The sequence below is a fragment of the Pomacea canaliculata genome, linkage group LG14 (genome assembly GCF_003073045.1).
Source record: "Pomacea canaliculata isolate SZHN2017 linkage group LG14, ASM307304v1, whole genome shotgun sequence".
In the NCBI taxonomy this organism is placed as follows: Eukaryota; Metazoa; Mollusca; class Gastropoda; order Architaenioglossa; family Ampullariidae; genus Pomacea; species Pomacea canaliculata.
Window position 1 is genome coordinate 10,213,157 of NC_037603.1, and position 18,371 is coordinate 10,231,527.

The 18,371-nt window shown below is 39.7% G+C and overlaps 2 protein-coding genes across 2 annotated transcripts; one reads left to right on the plus strand and one right to left on the minus strand.

Moving 5' to 3' along the window:
• Window positions 1-1,999: 1,999 nt before the first annotated feature.
• On the minus strand, window positions 2,000-7,877 carry LOC112555638 (trimethyllysine dioxygenase, mitochondrial-like). Its single transcript, XM_025224075.1, has 6 exons — window positions 7,826-7,877; window positions 6,648-6,822; window positions 5,626-5,843; window positions 5,090-5,265; window positions 3,798-4,025; window positions 2,000-3,407 (listed from the first exon to the last, which is right to left on the minus strand). Exons 1-6 carry the CDS (start codon window positions 7,826-7,828, stop codon window positions 3,140-3,142), a joined length of 1,068 nt encoding a protein of 355 aa, XP_025079860.1. The 5' UTR covers window positions 7,829-7,877; the 3' UTR covers window positions 2,000-3,139.
• Window positions 7,878-8,798: 921 nt separating this feature from the next.
• LOC112554992 lies at window positions 8,799-14,277 on the plus strand. Its single transcript, XM_025223091.1, has 8 exons — window positions 8,799-8,964; window positions 9,171-9,364; window positions 9,985-10,053; window positions 10,303-10,519; window positions 11,972-12,203; window positions 12,358-12,568; window positions 13,092-13,262; window positions 13,941-14,277. Exons 1-8 carry the CDS (start codon window positions 8,823-8,825, stop codon window positions 14,031-14,033), a joined length of 1,329 nt encoding a protein of 442 aa, XP_025078876.1. The 5' UTR covers window positions 8,799-8,822; the 3' UTR covers window positions 14,034-14,277.
• Window positions 14,278-18,371: the final 4,094 nt, after the last annotated feature.

Genomic DNA, 18,371 nt, shown 5'->3' on the forward strand with positions numbered 1-18,371 from the left:
TATTTCTCCCTGATCGAAAAGAATTAGTGCATTTAAACTTACTGAAACATGGACAACTAATAGGTAGAGCCGTAAAACTATGTCAAGAAATAAAAGAAAACTGGTTTGATTGTCCTTTTAAAAAAACAAAAACGAGCATCTGCTTTACATCGTTTGTCAGATGACTTCAAAGATCCGCATTATATTTATTTATTTGTTCTGTGGTATTTTTATATTTTTCTTTGAGGATGTAAGTTGCCCAGTGAGTAATATATCTTTACTGTGTAAGAATGGTGCTGTCGGCGACGGTTTTATGTGGCTGTTGTGCGAGATAGTGGATGAAACTGTAAATTTTGTTTTCTTTTTCCTAAGGTCAGAGTCAGTCTATCGGAATCTTGCAGAGCGGCAACTCCAGGTGATTTTGGAGAATATGCAAGCAATTATTTTTGACACTTGTCAAGTCATTGTTGTTTTTGTCTCCGTCATTATCCTGAAGGAGCTGCTTTGTGGAGTCATCTGGATTTTCATAAGAAGGTACGGGTTTTATTTCTCATCACATTAATCCTCGCTTTTAGTGTGTTTTAGTTTTTGGGGGGAATGTTGGGTGGAAGGTGTTTTAGGCTGTGCTATCATCTAAGGCTATACAACAGCACTGCACCCAGTCAGATAAACAACTGCAGAGACAGAACAGCATGCATCCAAATCCAGGATCCAACTGATTGTATCGGTGACAAGTGCTTCTTCGCCAAACTTTGGAGAAAATTTCTTTAATGTATTTAAACCAAAAGTCATTACTACATAAGTTCCATTCAAAGTGAGAAATGCTAGAATTATTCAACACTTCAAATAGACTCTATGATATTCAGCATTTACACAAGAAGGGTTGCTATTGGGTCGGTTGCAGTCATTTCCCTGACAGACAATTAAGGTTAGTTTAACAATAAGTCTGTGTATGCTCATTAGTCACTGTTTTTAGCATTGCTAATGATGGTTATTTCATCTATCCAGATCTGGGTTGATTCGTCTTCGCATCATTTATGAAACAGATCATGATGACCAAGGGCAAGGGACATGATTACCAGCTTTCATTATTTCTACAGACTGCAGCTTATATCCTGACATGCAGTTTCCAACACAAATTTCAAAAGTTGTATTGATCAGAAGGCAAGCATATGCCTTCACTACAAGTGTGTCTCGAGCGAAAATTTAACCAGCAACCAGCTGCCCATTCTTCTTCAAACCCCATCCCCACTCTTCCCCAGCACTTATCAATAATGATCCGTACGTAATCGTACATGGATCATTGATGTCAACCAGAGAAGAGAAAACAAAACCAGCACAAAATTTTGTTCATCTGTTCATTTTAAACTTGGGCTATAGCTCAAAGGGTCAACCAGTGATCTATTCAACTCAAATTTGGTTATAATCCAAACTGTGCAGCAGAGACCTGAGTCGACTCGTATCTACAGACAGATCATAAGTGTAGGCCTGTGTTTTCTACATAAGCAAATCTGTATGTCGTCATTTGTATCCTAAACGTGTTCACCGACCTTATGATGCCCTTAATGTAATCACGTGCTTTTCCTGTGATTAATGTCTTGCTGCATACATAAGGTCCACATAACATCACAGTATGGTTCATCAAATGCTGAATAGATGTTGTTAACCTATTCAAATTTGATATTTTAGATTTCTGTCCTTTGTGACCACCCGTGTTTGTGCAGGCAAAAAGCCTGTCTGCTTTTACTGAATTATCAGAGACTTGTTTGTGAATCCTGTGACAACAACCAGCTGTTGTGAGCTGGGCCCTATACACGCAATCCTGTATGTGCTGCAAGACTCTGTGCTGGGACTACATGAAAACCCGAGTGAAAAACTTAAAAACCAGTTCAAGGACTTACGTTGACAGGCTAATAAAAGTTTCATTACTGTTATTAAATGTTGCTAAAAAAAATTTTGTTTGAAAAAGCACTTTATGGATTGACTGCATTCTGACTTGTGAAGGATACAACCAATGTAAGAGCTTTGCAAGACTTTTTAATGAGGCATTCCCATAACAGACTGTATACTACTACAGCATTGTAGGAAGTGGGCAGTTGAGAATTGTTAATACGCTGTCAAATGTTATGATACCTTCCAATGAGTTACGGCTAGTTATCTGAAAATAATTTTTGCACTCAGGTTACTTTTTTTAAGATGTTATGCTGATAATGCGTCAGTTGGTATGTCCAAGAAAGACATTTTTTCGGAACAAAGACTGGAAAATGAGAAGCTTGAATATTTACTGATGTTGAGTGAAGGCATTTGTGTGTGTGTGTTCAAAAGTGTGTACATGTGCATGTTCATACAAGTACAAATGTTAGGCATGTATTGTACATGAAAGATTCATCAGGGTTGCGTCCTACATAATGACTGAATGATATGATGTCTTATACATTCCATGTAAATAATCTGCATTTATGAAAAAATAAACTTAGATGACCATAGTACTGAATGAGCTTGTTACATTGTTTTCACTAGTTTTACAGTCAGGCAAGCTCTTATGTGACGTGTATTTACTTTCTTCTGTAACGTTTTAAAGGCATGCAAAATTAATTTTATAAAATGCATCATCATCAACTGCAAAGTGAACAAGTTTGTGAACTCCCACCAGGTTATTATAGTTATTAAAGTTCAGGGAAAGTTTGCTTTCTGTGCATGGCAGCAGTGAAAATATATATTTTACTGGTGTGAATGCACTTATTTGGCCATAAAAGTTTTTGTGACTAGTTCATATTCCAAGGCATGTAAACAGATCACTATCAGTGGCTGTACATGCAAAAGTGCCTGACAAATTTCTCTTTATTGTAAAATGCCCATTACTTTGAAGAGGACATTCTAGTCGTGAATTTATAGCTGCCTCTTCCTCTAAGACTGCTGTATAGAAAGTTCCACAATTTTTAACATGTATTTACTTAATATCCTTCATGAACTTTTATTTTAAAAAAAAAAATTTGCTGTTAGAAGCATTTAACTTTTAACAAAAGTGCTCTGATTAATTACCACTGATAACTTTGGTCTTACTCAGTAATACACGCAGTGTTTTAATTCAAGTGCACCAGAGGCACAGAATGTATTAAATGGTCAGGTGATGGTAGAAAAGCATTCTTTAACCAAGTTTTCACAAGAGTTCTAGGCTCCTCGCTCGACTTCTCCATTCATCTCGAGGCAGATAACAGGAGCTGAAGATTCTGTTGCCAGTGAAGGCTGAACGCCCATGCAAAACTCGCCAATTATCGACTAAGAGAACCATGCCAGGCTGCAGCTTGAGCCAAAAGTAGTTATCTTTATTCCAGATGATCTGTTTCAGAGCATCATAACTGGCATAAAAGTTGGGAATTTCTTCTGCTGATACAGTGTTAAGGGGAGCTCTGTCATAGGGATTAAACCTGGAACAGAGGTCATTCTACTAAATAAGACTGCACAGAATTTAATAATAGACTTAACGTAAAATTTCCTTCCTTAATAAAAAATATCAAACAAACTTAAAGAGAATAAAGAAGAATCCTCTACAAAGCAAAAAACATGAATTGAATTTTTTCACCTAACTCCACCATGTATATTGTGTAGTTAATGGTCATTTACAAAAGTGCGATATCTGATAAAATGTTTTTATTTCAAAATGGTAGACTTACAGTGTTTGATATAAGTACTTTTCTTTATGCATACTCGCTTATTTGCCAAGCCACGACCTACAAAATTTTTAAAAATTGTCTTAGGCATGAGAAACTGCCTAATTGGGTGACAACCTGAGTTTAAGGCAATTTATAACAGTTCACCTGACAAGTGTCAGCTGTTGTGTGCAGGAGTCCACAGACAAGACAGTTCCCAAACTATACAAGTGGTGTCCTCTTTTGTCTTGGAATTCATGAGGAATCACTGTCCGCACCAGTGTTTCAAAATACTTCGGATTACTTCCCCTTAGTTTTTCAGCTGCGTTAAAGCCATCCACAAGTAAGCTCTCTCCACCCTTTCCATCATGGTGCAGAATGTGAAATAGCTGAATCCTATTTACAAAAAGAAAAGTCATGATAAACGTAAAAAATTTATCTAAATAACCTTCAATTCCAAATTCAAGGAGTTTTTAGATCGCATAAGCCGCATGTGTGCATATACTTATATTTGATGTTGAAATTATCATTCATTCAATAACTGATAACAATAAATATGATTTATATAGCACATGATCACGGTCACTAAGGAGCATACTCTCAGCACTTGAGACAAGAAATAGACAGCATATGAAGGACAGAAGGAGAAACAAGAATGCAGACAAGTAATAAAAGACAAACACAGAAGAGGGATCAAGGAACAAACAACAGAAAGAATCATTAATCTGCAGAAAAAGACAAGCAGGTGGACTAGTAAATAGACTATATATATATATTACGACTATTGACAACTAATTAATAAACAAAAAAAAGTGTAAGAAAGGGTTAGAAAATAAACTAGCATTTTGTTTATTAGCATAAGGAGTAATGCTCATGGAACAGATTTGTTTTCAGTGCACTTTTAAAGGATTCAATGGTGGGTAGGTGGCAGATATGGAAGGGATGAGAATTCCACTGTTTTGCAAACAGTAATTAAAATTTGTGTGACCATATGGTGTTCTTCTGGAGACATGGATGGAGATTGTATAGTCATCAAAGAGTAATCTGGCTGGTATTGAGAGAGAGAGAAGTTTATAGAAATAGTCAGAAATTGAAATACAGCACAGTCTGTAATGAATGCAAAAACGGATGGGCAGCCAACAAAGGAGAGGAGTGACATGATAGCTGATCATCAGTTATGTTGGTCCACAAGTACCAGCTGTAGGAAATGACTGGCAAGATGTACACACCGCTTTAGACCTGTCTTAAGGGACAGTGAGCAGCTTCTGAACAACCATTCCACTCCTTCATGTCTGTCAACCAGTTCTTCTCTCTCTACCTCTGTGCTGACCACCCTCCAAGAGGACAGAATTTTGCTCCAGGTCACATGATCAAATAATATAGCTTGTGCTGCTTCACTGTTGTACAAGGGAGATGATCACACTCTGAATAGCATTAATGTACCAAAAACAAAAACTAACCCTGCTGGCAGTGTGTAGTAAGTGGTATCTGTGTGGGCACCAATAGCTATACTGGTGTAGGCAGTGTCATTGAACTGGAGATCTGGCTTTACAGTGTTTAATCTGCCAAAAACAGTCTCCAGAATACAGCAGATTCGTTCAGCCACAGTACCAGTGCTCTCCTCTGTCACTGATACCTGCACAAAGAAGATTCTTTTTCACACAGTATTCAAATTTTAAATATTCTATTATTTCAAATTACTAGAATGCACATATTCTGCTAAATGAGCAAGTCATTGCAGTTTTGAAAGAACATGCAGACCAAAAGGCAAATTATTTCACCAAAATAGGAAACATTGCAACTACCACGGTCAAGTTGCCACCCAAACGAGTGCCACCCACAGCTATAGAGGTCCATGTTCCATTTGACCACAGATAAATAAATGACACACAGTTCAAATCTGTAAAGGGGAAGTACAGGGTGCATGCAAACAGAATGCTTGATTAGTCACATTATTTCAAACATGGAAATAAGTTTATCTTCTTGAGTACACTACCTCATTGACAATGCAGAAACCATACTTCAGAATGTTGCTCAGCACTTCTTGTAGTCCCTTGTCAGTCTTCAAGTAGACATTACATGGAACACATGGAAGAGATTGTGACTTTATGAGGTTCCCATCCCAAAGAAATTGCTTTACAATACTCTCCTGTTGAGGAAAAAAGTTGCGGCTAATCCACTGAAGGCTATACGTGGAAATGTGTCCATCTTGCCCTTCATAAGAAAAGATAAGGTCTTGTTAGAGCTTTTTTTTGTGGGCGGGGTTGTTTAAAGACTGCATCTTGACCTATCACAGCTGATAGTACATGTGCATTATCAGCTTTTTTTAAAAATGCAAACTAAAACTAAGGTATGTAGGAATGGCATCTTCTGTAACTTTAATGATACATCAATATCACCGGAATAGTTAATAATGCAGTTCATTGTTGAAATTGCAAATGTGAAAAGATGGTACCGAAAACAGCAGTTACATTATAATTACTTAACATTTTCCAAATATGGTTTAATCTTTTACCAGGATTCACCAAAGTAATAACAAATGGTCACCGACCTTTTAGCTCTGGTGCAGCAAAGCAGGGGAATTTTCTTCCCTTTCATCTCTGCCACTTACCTGTGCGAACTTCCTCTAAACAGTCCATTACTAATATGCTCCTTCTCTCTTCTTTATTGGTCTGTCCTGATATCCCTTTGTTGATTGCTTTATACTCTTCAACCTGTTATCTTTTTGCTTCACTGTCTTTTGTATTTCGACCTCATCATTGTCTGTCTTTCTGCTTTTTTCATGTGTGACACACATTAAACTAGTTTTTGTATCAAGCGCTTAATGTATGCTCCTATATGAGAATAATTATGTGCTATATCAATATTTATCACCAGTATTATCATCATTTCTTGAAGCATTGTTCAGTACTCAAGGGTCCTTTATTAGACCAGAAGCTTAAACTGTATGAACATATTTTTCAATACTAATCAATACGAGAATGCTAATAAAATATCTAACCACCTTATAAATCTTACATGTTATCTTCAGGCATTCTCCATTCATTTGGACCTCTCTTGCAGCAAGATCTTCTGTCAACACATAGTTTTCAACATTCTTTTGAAAGGTGACAGCATTGTAGCAAACTTCACAGCGGCAATGGTCACGCAGCCAAACAAATGGAATCTCAGCATCTCTCCCTACCAGATGGACCTTCAAACCACCACCAACACTCTGAACGTCCATGCCATTAGACACTGTTGCAAAGTTGTTGGTTAGAAAGCCATTTGAGAAACCAATTTTCGTGTTAGGCAAAACATGATCTATAAAATCCACCGAGGGCAAAGGTGAATGGGAGAACAGGGAATAGTATTCCCTGGTAGCTACTCTCTTCTGTCCACATTTTACCATCAAGGAGACATATCTCTTGAGACAATTTCCCAGCCTGGACATGTATATTTCTTTCGGTTGCTAATATTTTATGTATTTACCCAACTCAAACAGCTACCACCAAGATTACAAATACTTTTAAAACTTTGTCCTTGGCGTGCTCCTAAAACAAATGTATTTTGTACTTTCTGTCAAGATGTATCCAAGCACTATCTTTTTCAGTCAAAAAAAAATGTGTAACCTCTAGAACTCTAAATATCAGTATGGCATGTCCCAGAAAGATAGTCTACATGCAGATACATTGTAATCACATTATGATAAGGAAATGTCATGCAAGGTGCTTCCATACTGATAACATAACAATAAAATACTTAGTTTATGTTAGATACAGCATGGTGTTCCCAACTGAGGATATAGAAACCCAAATGTAACACTACTTTGCTGCATGATGCACTAGTAATGTATTATGTAGTAACTGCTAATGAACTCAAGGCCTAAAGTATACATCTGTATTCAACAAATGCATGGTGGTAGCTGCCTAATGAAGAAGTTAAAGAATCATCTGAATTACTAATGTGATGTACATGTATCTACATGCTAAAGGAACTTACAGCTTTATCGTGGGTAAAGCAAGGTTCGCCCCCTACAGCACATTATATCCTAATATCTCACTAGCACTCATATCCACTGAGCACACAAACACACACACATGCATGTGCATGCACACACGTTACAACCCAAGGCAGTTATTCAACTCCACTCTGCATGAATATCAAACTAAAAACGCACCTATTCCGTAAATATTACTCTTAAAACCCTTTCTCACCATGATAGTCCTTTGTGACACCTTCCCTGCTTCGTGCTTGTCCCCCACCCCATCCCACCCCGAAGAAGGGAAACGATGTGTCGATTGCAGCAGTGCCGCCGAGCGCCAGCACGGACCCGGGGTAGACGATCTGTCAGGACCCCTTAACTGTAACTTATTTCCCCAGAATATATTAATTATTATAATATGTTTCGATTCGATTGTCAATATCTACAGTTCATTCATTTTTTTAACAGCTTTGCTGCTGTAGATTTTCATTTGTACAACTATGGTAGTGTGGGGGTGGATGCTGGCGATGGTGGGGTGGTCGCTGGTGCCAACCCAGTGAAATAATGACGGGCGGCGTGGGAGCAATTAAGTTGAAACAATAGGTGGGTGACGAGTGATCGCCGATCGTGGGGGGGAAAACGGACGACAGGCCCCCTTGATTGACGGACGGTCACGGCCCCGGGGTCGGGGGTGAAGTTAGTGGCATGTGGCATAGGTGGCGGGGTGTTGATTGAAAGACCGGTACACTCGGCCGTGAAAACAACAGTAATTGTTGCCTCTACCATCAACGGGACACCGGAGCTGAATTGTCGCGGCAGTCAGAGGTTGATGAGGCCGACCGTGGGAAAGAGAACGGTAGATGTCCTAGGTACCCGAGTATAGCGCGGGAGGATGTGGTCACCTTAGTTAAAGATGGATAACGTCCAGCACATTCCACAGAGATGCTATAGTGTGTGGGGTTTCGCCATTGCCAGAACGATCGACTGGCGTTAGAATAAATGATTTAAACCCACGAAAGTGTGTGTTTGTTGCTGAGGAAAGATTGGGGAAGCGAGCCTCATCTAACCCTGTTGCAGAACAGTGCGTGTTGTAGCCTTGTAGGTGCTGGTATATTTTACTTTTTATTTACCTCTTGCCCGTGATTAGTTAATTACTTACCATTGTGATTCAACGTTACTAACAAACTTTAGTGGAACTTCTCAAGTATTTGTTTCAGCAGCATTAAAAGATGGACATCGAGAGAATGGAGAAACACAGGCTTGAAATCGAGCATATATGCACATACATATCAACGGGTAAATATTGGAAAGGTGCAAGTGAAATTGATAAAAAGAGAATACGTTGTGCATCAAAGAAACACATTTTGGAAAGTGAGTTCTTTGGTTTTATTTCATTTTGTTGTCATGTGCATTAATAGAAATTACAAACTTGTATGCCAGCTTGTGTGTTTTATAAACTTGCAAGGCAAGTATGCATGCCAGATTCAAAGGTATGTGTTTTAAATTTCTTGTATAGGTGCAACATAGCTTTTTAACTGTTCCTAAACTCATTCAGAAGTCTGTTATCTGTTTCAAAGATGGTGTTCTGTTCCACGTTGGTGCTGATGGAAGGAAGACAGAAGTGATAACAAGCCTTGAGAAAGTGAAAGAGATTGTAGCATATTATCACGGCTCCAGAGAAGCGGGAGTGCATAGTGGTATAAACGCCACAGTGCAGAAGATAAGCAATGTCTACCGCTGGGGATCTGTTGACCAGGATGTTAGACATTATGTAAGTTTTATTTGTTTGTTGGGTTTCATGCCAACAGTAACTGATGGGAAGTAGTGATTTAACAAGGTGCGCTGTGGCTGTCCTAACAGCCACCACTATAACAGGCTATTACAGTAAATAGATCCTTCAATTTGGTAGCAAAGTTTTTCTTTCTTTAAAAATTACAAAATAGGTGCGATTACAGAATACAAGGAATCGGCTGTGAAAAAAAACTGATGACAAACACGCTGAATGCCGGGACAGCTAATAATTAAAAGATTACTGCTCAATACTTCTTCCTATTCAAATGGCCAGCAGGCAGGAAGTCAGAGAGATAGGGAAAGCTGGCATGTTTTGGCCCAGAGTGTCCAAGTCGGTAACTTTTTGTCTTCAGTCTGTGTAACATGCAGTAGACATCTATTAAAGATGTCCCTTTTTCATTGTGCACTGTTAAAACTGATTTCATCCTTTTTTTTTTACTTTTGTTTCTCAACAAAGGGCATGCATCATCCATAACATTCTATACTGCTTCAAAACTCCTTATTGCTATTGGTATTTATTATTCATGAACAAAGTAATAATAGCTGATACTCCTTTTCTTTCAATGGAAAAGTGTGATTGAAACCAATCTGACTTTTCAGATTAAAAGGTGTCGTGTCTGCCAGACCCAGCGCTCATCCATGTCCCTTAACCCCAGAGATGATGAAGAGGTAAAATGATTTTGTTGCTTCTTATGATATCAGGTTGTAAAAATTGTCAATTGTTTGTCTCCTCTTTATATTGGTGGTAGCCATAGCTGCATGGTCTTCATAACAAAGGCTGATTCATGTTGTACTCTCATTGACTTTACAGATATTAAATTGTAATTTTTAAAATCAATACTTTTCTATCTTTTTATTTAAATTTATTTATACGAATTAGTTCATCTTTCTAGAATTAATTTCTGCTTCTGTGTCCAGCTTCCACATAAAAAGTCTAAACTGCAGCCAACAGAAGTTTCCAACACAAAAAAAAGATCTTCCAGCACTGTCTTGTCAGCAAGATCCTCTTCATCTAGCCAGTCAGATGTACAACCAGTCAAACCAAAAGCAGGCCATCGTGTTCCTGTTACACCATCTGCTCAAGCCAATGTCAGCCTTGCAAGCACAAGATTTGCTCTGGCCAGAAAGAAGACTGGTAATGTACATATTTCTTTTCTCAACGACTTTTATTTTCTTGTATGATATACCACTTTCTTCACTCTTCATGTGTGGAATCCCTTGACAATTTTCTCATTTACATTTTGTTTCTAGTGTTCTTCCAACAACACTATATCAATTGTATTTGACAAACCTGTGACAGTAGGATCTTTTGATAATAATAATAATGGGAACTTATAAAGGTATTCTGTTGGGCCTTCACTCCCTTGGCTTCCATGGTCGTAGGCCACTCTTCATCCAGAATTTTCTTTCTCACCGCCTCTTTCAAGTTGTAGATTCTTTCCTGTCTGATTCTCAGGAACAGGAAATGGGTGTCCCTCAGGGCAGCATTCTTTCTTAACTCTTTTCCCAACTCTGGTGCCCATTTTTATTGTGGAACTTCATGCCATCTTGCTTTCCTTACAGCATGTTCACCATTCTTTGGAGCACAACATTTTGATTATTTCAAACTCTTTTTCTGCCCTCCAATTCCAATGATTTTGACCACCCTCTGGTCGTCAAGTTTTATACAATTCATGCATCACTCATTCATTGTGACAAGGACATTGTTTTTATTTGGGCTCCTGGCTATGGTGGTATCTCAGGCAATGTTGGAGCAGATCAGGCTGCCAAGGCTGCATTTCAGTCTCCTGGCAAATTACACTTGGTGATATCATCAGACTGTAAACCAATCTTCTCGGCCTGTGACCTGCGTTCAGTCCCTATGGCAATGCCACTGGGACACTCTGGGCCAATCTTTACATGCCACCCTTCCCTGTCTTTCCTACCGCCTAGATTAAACCTGTGCCATGCAAGGACACCTCTTATGAGGTTAAACATCACCAGTTTGTCCATAGTGTAAAGAAGTTTTAGTGTGCTACATGGTATGATTGTTTGCCCTGAGCTCCAGAGTATCCACCGGCAGGTTTTTACAGAAAATACTTTGTTTTCTTTGTTCAGGTCCATCCCATTGGCAGCAGACTTTACATTTTTAAGAAGGAAAGGACTTTTCCATCAGATTTAAGAAAGCTTATGACCTGCCAATTGTTTTCTTTTAATTTTTTGGGTTTGTTGGTGGCCTTTTTGGGCTTCACCACTCCATTTTACACTTTACTCACCCTTTTACACATTGTTTACTTCTTGCGTTGACTTTTTAAAGAATGTTATGGTTGTATCATATGGAAGGTTTTGTTTTTTCCTCAGTGTTAATTTTGGTGAAATTTGCTTAACCTAGTAGAAGGTACCCCTGGTGCTCAGAGTAAGACAACAGGGGAAGTAAATTTGCTCTCGACCAATATACAGCCCAACATTTGGTGAGGATCAGACAAATTGTGTGATTTTAAAGTTATTCAATCACTCAAATCAAACAATCAAACAATCATTGCTGCACTGCTTTATTGATAAAGTTTTAGTGAATTCTGCTTTGCTCACCTTCATTTTCTTATAGCAGGAGTTGGACACAAGTTGCCAGCATGGGTCTTCAGTGGTCGACTGAAGGACATGAAATACAAGCTGAGTCAACAAGAAGCCAGAATAAGCAACCTGCAGTCTCAGCTGGAGTCACATAACAAGCGTTTTGCTCACCTTGAGCAGCAGAAGGAACAGTTGTCTGGTGATGTTGCTCACCGTGATAAGTTGTCACAGGTGGTTGACAAGGAGAATACAGAGCGACAAAGACAAAGGTATGTTCAGGGTGATGTTGAGCTCATGAGCTAACAGATGAGCGTTTAAATTGTTCATGAGAAAAGTTCTGATCATCAAATTAGTTGCCTTTATCTACTGTTTAGTAACAAGGTAGTACAAGTGTATGATAAACAAAATTGCCTTTGCTGGCAGGGACATCCAGGAAGAGATGAATACACTGCGCAGTAAACATCAGCAGGAAATCAAGGATTTGACATTCCGTAAATTATATCTTGAGCGACAGCATGCTACCCTTGAGGAAGAACTGAAAGCAGCTAGGACAGAGGTGTCAACACTCAACTCATCTGTATCACATCTTACCTCTTCACGGGCATCGGTCGATGCTGAGTTGGCAGCTACCAAGGTAGCCATTAAAAAAACCTCTTTATGCACCTGCAAAATGTGTCAATGTGTATGGAGTTGTAGGAGAAGCAAGAGAAGGCTACCTTGTATATTGTGTTTAGGGATGTTTTGTGCATATGTGCATTTAGACTGGTGAGGCATGTTGATATCCATAGCCTGTATGAGTGGGTGGAATGTATCCTTTTAAAGGTGAAGACAAAGGACTACAAACCACTTTGATGATTGGATTTAACTAGGATGGTTAACCTTGCTTCAGTGAATTCAAGCGGGAAAAGATGCTGACTCATTTTTGTTTCTGGGTAATTGTTTTTTAAAGCAGTCCTACTCAGTAGTATTTAATGCTTTAAAATAATGTATGTAGATGTACAAATGGCATTAGCCACTTCATAATCGCTTCAGACTTTCCTTGTTTTCTAAACACTTCCACTGTAAATGGAAAAACAGCATCTCACTATTCATCCTTTGAGACCTCTTAAGCCTTTGGTTTGTTAGAAAAAGAAATTTTCTTTGTATGTTTCATTTAGTTATCCCTTGAGCAAGCATTTGGAAAAAATCAAGCCGATAAAGAGGTGATTCAACAGCTGAGGTTGGACCTAGCTGGACGGGATGCCATCATTGATGAGAACAACCGAAAAATCAGAGAGCATGAGACCATGAGATGCAAACTATACAACACCATTCAGGAACTTAAGAAGGTTTTAACAATTCTCGTTTATTTAATCTACAGTTTATTTAATGCTAACCAGTTATTGTTTAGGTATCCACTATTCATTGCTTGCTGCAGCCATTTCAGTGTGAATAAACAAGACTCTTCACGGTTCAACAAATAAACACATTGAAAACTCTGAAAAAAGTAGGTGAAAAAGTTTTAGAGCTGCTGTTCTCTGTTGAGAATACAGCTAAATGCTGTTCTCTGTTGATAATCCAGCTGAGGGGGAAGTGGATAGTCGAGTGGTTAGAGTACCAGGATCCAGAGTCATGTATATACTTGAGCTAGTTGATTGAATACCCTTGTGACCAAACCTACTTTACCCACTTGACTCTGCTGTTGAATTGGTACCTGACCTCTTAGAGGGTCAGAGAGGGAGAAGAGATGAAACTACCATTATAAAATAATTAGTCCCCAAGTGCAATTCCTCCCTGTTGTAGGAGTGCCTGGGTCTTTTTTAAAAAACTATTTTAACAAGCAACAGAAGGTGTAAGCACATGGGAAGGAGTTGATAGAAGAGTAGGACATTGTCCAGTTTAAGAAAATTGTAATGTAGCTGGCTAAATTTGTCTTAATTTGATTTTGATCATGATCACTTGTGTTTGCAAATATTAATATCTCTGCTGCTGCATTCAAGTTGATTAACTTCTGACTTCCTCTTTAGCTTCTAGGTGAACCAGTGCGGCATAGCACAAAAGAGGAGCAAATGACGATTGCATCTCCTGCCAATCACAACCATCGCAGGCCAACAAAATGAAGACGTTGTTTGTTCATAATAATTTCAGACAAGCATGAAAGGGGGAGGGGAGGAAATTATCGACATTGACTCTGCCACTGAACTCCTTCAGCATGCACTTGTAGTTTTTGATGTCATCCATACAGCAGCCAGTGGTAAAGGGCACAGACTATCTTGCTTTGAGGCTAAGAAATACAACAGAAACTGTATTCTGTAGTACAAGTTTAGGGACTAATAAATGTAATAGTCAGATGGCAATAATCCTTTGTAATATATCACTAGTAATAAATATTATGTAATAAATATGGTTTTGTCTGTGTGTGTGTGTAGTAAATTTTCGGCAGGCGGGTATACGTGGCAGCTCACTTATTCTTCGTTTTGCTTGGTAAACAGTCACGGGGGTACGCCGTAAGGTCACGTAGAAGTAGACGAAAGTCACGTGTAATTTGCTCATACACACAACCCTTCATAACCTTCAACTATTTGCATACGAAAAAACACGAAAATATTTGAGATTCAAAATGATCATACTCTTAATGAGATTCTTAACAGTTTTATTTTGCCTTGACTCATTTGTTCGAAAGTGGTTTGCTTTTTTCAGTGATTGGACTTTCAATCAATCGACAAAATCATTATAAAAAAAAATGTCACAACCAACGATCACGCGTTAGTCGCAACTATCATGACCAGTTTCTATAGTCATTAGTTTTACTGGAAGAAGTTTTACTGGAAGATCTCTGCTGTCGGTGTCCGCGGACGAAGGGATGAAATAATAGGATTTGTCTAGCGCATCCCCTACTATACCATCTCACACACACACACGGAGGGGAGGTAGATGCGCTTACAGGAGAAAGGACAACAGGATGGAGGAATTATAATAGATGTTTGCCAAAGTGATGTGTTAGGTTCAGATCGGAAGACAGGTATCGATGCCGCTGTGCAGAGAGACGGAGGAAGGAAATTCCAAATACTGGGGTCGGAGAAGAAGAAGAAGAAGAAACAAAAAACAAACAATAAACTGTCGAACGTCTCCAGTCTAAGAGTATGTGCAGAGGTTATCTGGATGACTTCAGTTTTCCACATTGAGCTTTGATTTGTTGGCCAACATCCAGCGTTTTCCAGAGTTGAGGGCTCTCTGAGTAGACTGGTGAACAGACTGGTTGGCCTACTGGCCCTGATGGCAGGAGGTGGCACATCTGCCCGTGGTGAAACTACTAACACACACACATAACCTTACCATTGGAGCAATTAATTCCACAGCCTGCATGAAACTCAGTTGACCCTCTTCCAAATGTTAAGGTATACACGGCACACCTACAGGATAAGCTTTGCTAAATTATGTACAAAACACGCGGGTGAGCGTAAACCCGAATACGTGTCATTAACGTTCTTTTTCGTTCTGTCGCTTTCCAGAGATCATGCCTGTCAGACTTCCAGTTTATGAAGAGAACTTTTCTCTGATGCCTTTATAGTCCTTCACCCGATTTTTCATAAACTGTCGGCCATTTTTTCATGCGTGTAGTTCATTTTAGTACTCGCCCAAAGGTATTGTAGCGGGAACATCTGTTCATTAAAAACATCTGTAGTCTGGTAGTGCTTTGTCACCTCATCCCTGCATCCCCGAGATGACTAACAGGTGACGTAGCGCCCGAAACTAAGCAGGGTCGAAATCAGTGTTTGCACGGTTGCACCTGAGTGCTGTTCAGTTACTGCAAGGTGACAGGGATTTTCCTCCTTAATTCCTTCTCCAAAGGTCTAAGCCACTCTAAGCTGTCGGTGACTATATAAATACTCCGAGTACGGGAGGAGCGCCATTTGCCGCAGGATGCTTTGGTCCCTCTATAGATGGCGGCTGATGCTACTCAACCTCTCCATACCCTCCTCTCCTAATGTTTATATTACGTTACTGAATGAAATGTAGATATTGACAATCGAATCGAAACATATTATAATAATTATATACTGGGGAAATAGTTTACAATTAAGTGGTCCTGACATATCGTATCTCTTCTTTGGGGTGGGGTGGGGAACAGCTGCTGTTGGTATATCTGATTAAAAAAGTCAAAAGAGACAGTTAATGCATGATAAACGTTAAAGCCTTTCAGTTTCTGTAAACTGGTTTGGTTTTACTTTCACTACTAGAATAGTGCCGCCGTCTATCTATAATTTTCAGTCTTTCGTGACTTCAAAACTGACTTGCAAAAACTGTAGAGGTCAATAGCATAAAGGAGTATGAACTTTACTTCACACACACAGACAAAACCATCAAGGGGTTCGGTGAGTCGGTCTCATGGGTGCGGCGGAGCCTCCGCCACGGGTGTCAGGACACACCCGCAATTCGTGATGACACTAAAGAAGGGTTCGTTGAATGTGCATATGAAACTTGTGGGTTCTGTACCTCAAACAAGGTTAAAACCACTGCTCTACATTTACGGGTGGATCGGCCGGGTAGAGGGGCCATGACTTGACACACGACTTGACCTTTGCTGCACAAGAAGGCTGGGCCGACCTTTGACGACCCTTCGTGGCCTCGCGGCGAGATGAAACTTCGGACCCACGTGCTTTCTACTCAGTCTGAAATTCTTTCATCGTGTAAGTGCTTTTGGCAAAAACAAGGTCCTCCACAATATCTTCATTTCTGGTGCACGGCAAATCGTCGTGGTCGAAGGAAAAAAAAGGTGCTTCGGCAGTTCGTATTGGCCAGCAATGTCGATCGCATTTAATTTTGGCTTCGTATGCGACACTGATTGTTGTGGGACAGACGAAGTTATTTTTTTGTCCACACAGTGTCGGGAAAGTAGAGTTCTATTTCTAATACTTCGGACAATGGCGTGGAGACTTCTTTGTTCACCACCTGAGCCACGGCCATTAAATTGTGTACCACGTGATACGCATTGTGGCTGCTCTCTATACAAATTTCAACACATGGGCGGTAACTCTCGTATAAAGAAAATTCGGAGTTGTTGTTCTTAGTTTAAAACTAATTTCAAACTTGTAGAATCTAGAGTCATAGATTCATGGTGTGACTACACTTCTACGTCCACAAGTTCCACCTACACGGTATGCCTCATTCCTCTAATTCTGAGCACGGACATACATGATTTATTTATTTTACTTTCTTTTTTCTGTTCTGAGAGGTTAAATGCCTTGATTTTCAGCAGTTTGTCCAACCTGTTGAATCATTTATTCAAGATGGCCGCTCCTCGTTGTGCGACGTCTGCAGCTCTCATTTCGAATTGGCATTTTTTACATTTTTTCATCGTTTGGGTGATAGACTTTGTGTGTAGTGATGATGTTCTTACGCTCAGTCTTGCTAGGCATGTGTTGTGTTTTTTTTTTTTCATTTTGGATGGATGTGACCGTTATCACTAGCCGACAATATTAAGATGGCGGTCAGCCTATTTAGTGCTGGTCCCCGGCTTCATTACTCCCGCGAGCTCTTGCTTCGTCTTCTTTCATCTCCCTCTGTTATCCGGAGTTTTAGGGCGCTGCAAGTCGACATTACACGGCTCCCTCCACTTCGCAAATCTAAAAGGAGAGGACGCAGAGGCGGTGTGACGCGGAGACTCAAGCAGTTTCATCTGGACCAGTGAGGCCCAACCTTTTTCGGCCTGGGGGCCATGTACATTTCCGATACGCGTGTCACGGGCCGCTTCACCGCAAAAATAATAATAATAAAAAAAAATGGAGCAGATACCATTTTTATTAGAAACAAGTTGTATTACCATTAATTATGTAGTAATTAGTGGGATATTTCAAGTTGTTTTCCCGAAACCAACTTCTGAATGTCCGGCTGCATCGTAGAGACACCAAGTCGGAGAACTGAATCGAAATGTTCATCCGCGAGGCGATGACGTAAGACGGGTTTCGCCCGTTTCATCAGTGAAAACGTTGGTTCACACACATAAGTACTTATAAACATCGTGATCATCCTTAACGCTTGTTTTCGGAGATTAGGACAAGTTTCTTCAGGCAACACGGCGTAGAAAGCAATTGTCTGCATCGCTCGAAATTTGTCAAGCAGGGATGTTTGCAAGTCAATCAGTTCCAGTTGCAGGTCTTCAAATCATGAAAATCTTTAAATCTTTCATCGAAATTATCCTTCAAGAGCCCCAGAAGTTGTATCATTCTTGCTTTGGGGAAAGACATATTTAGCTGCTGATCCTGACCTAGAGCTGTACACGTTGGGAAGTGGACAAGCTGCACCCTTGCCGTTTGCTGAATGAAGAGTTGCAATGTCGCTTGGAATGCTGTTATGTCCACATAAACATGCGAAATCAACTTGTCTTTCCCTTGTAGTTTGGTGTTGAGTTCATTCAGATGTGACGTGATGGCGCATAAAATCGCCAAATCCCACAA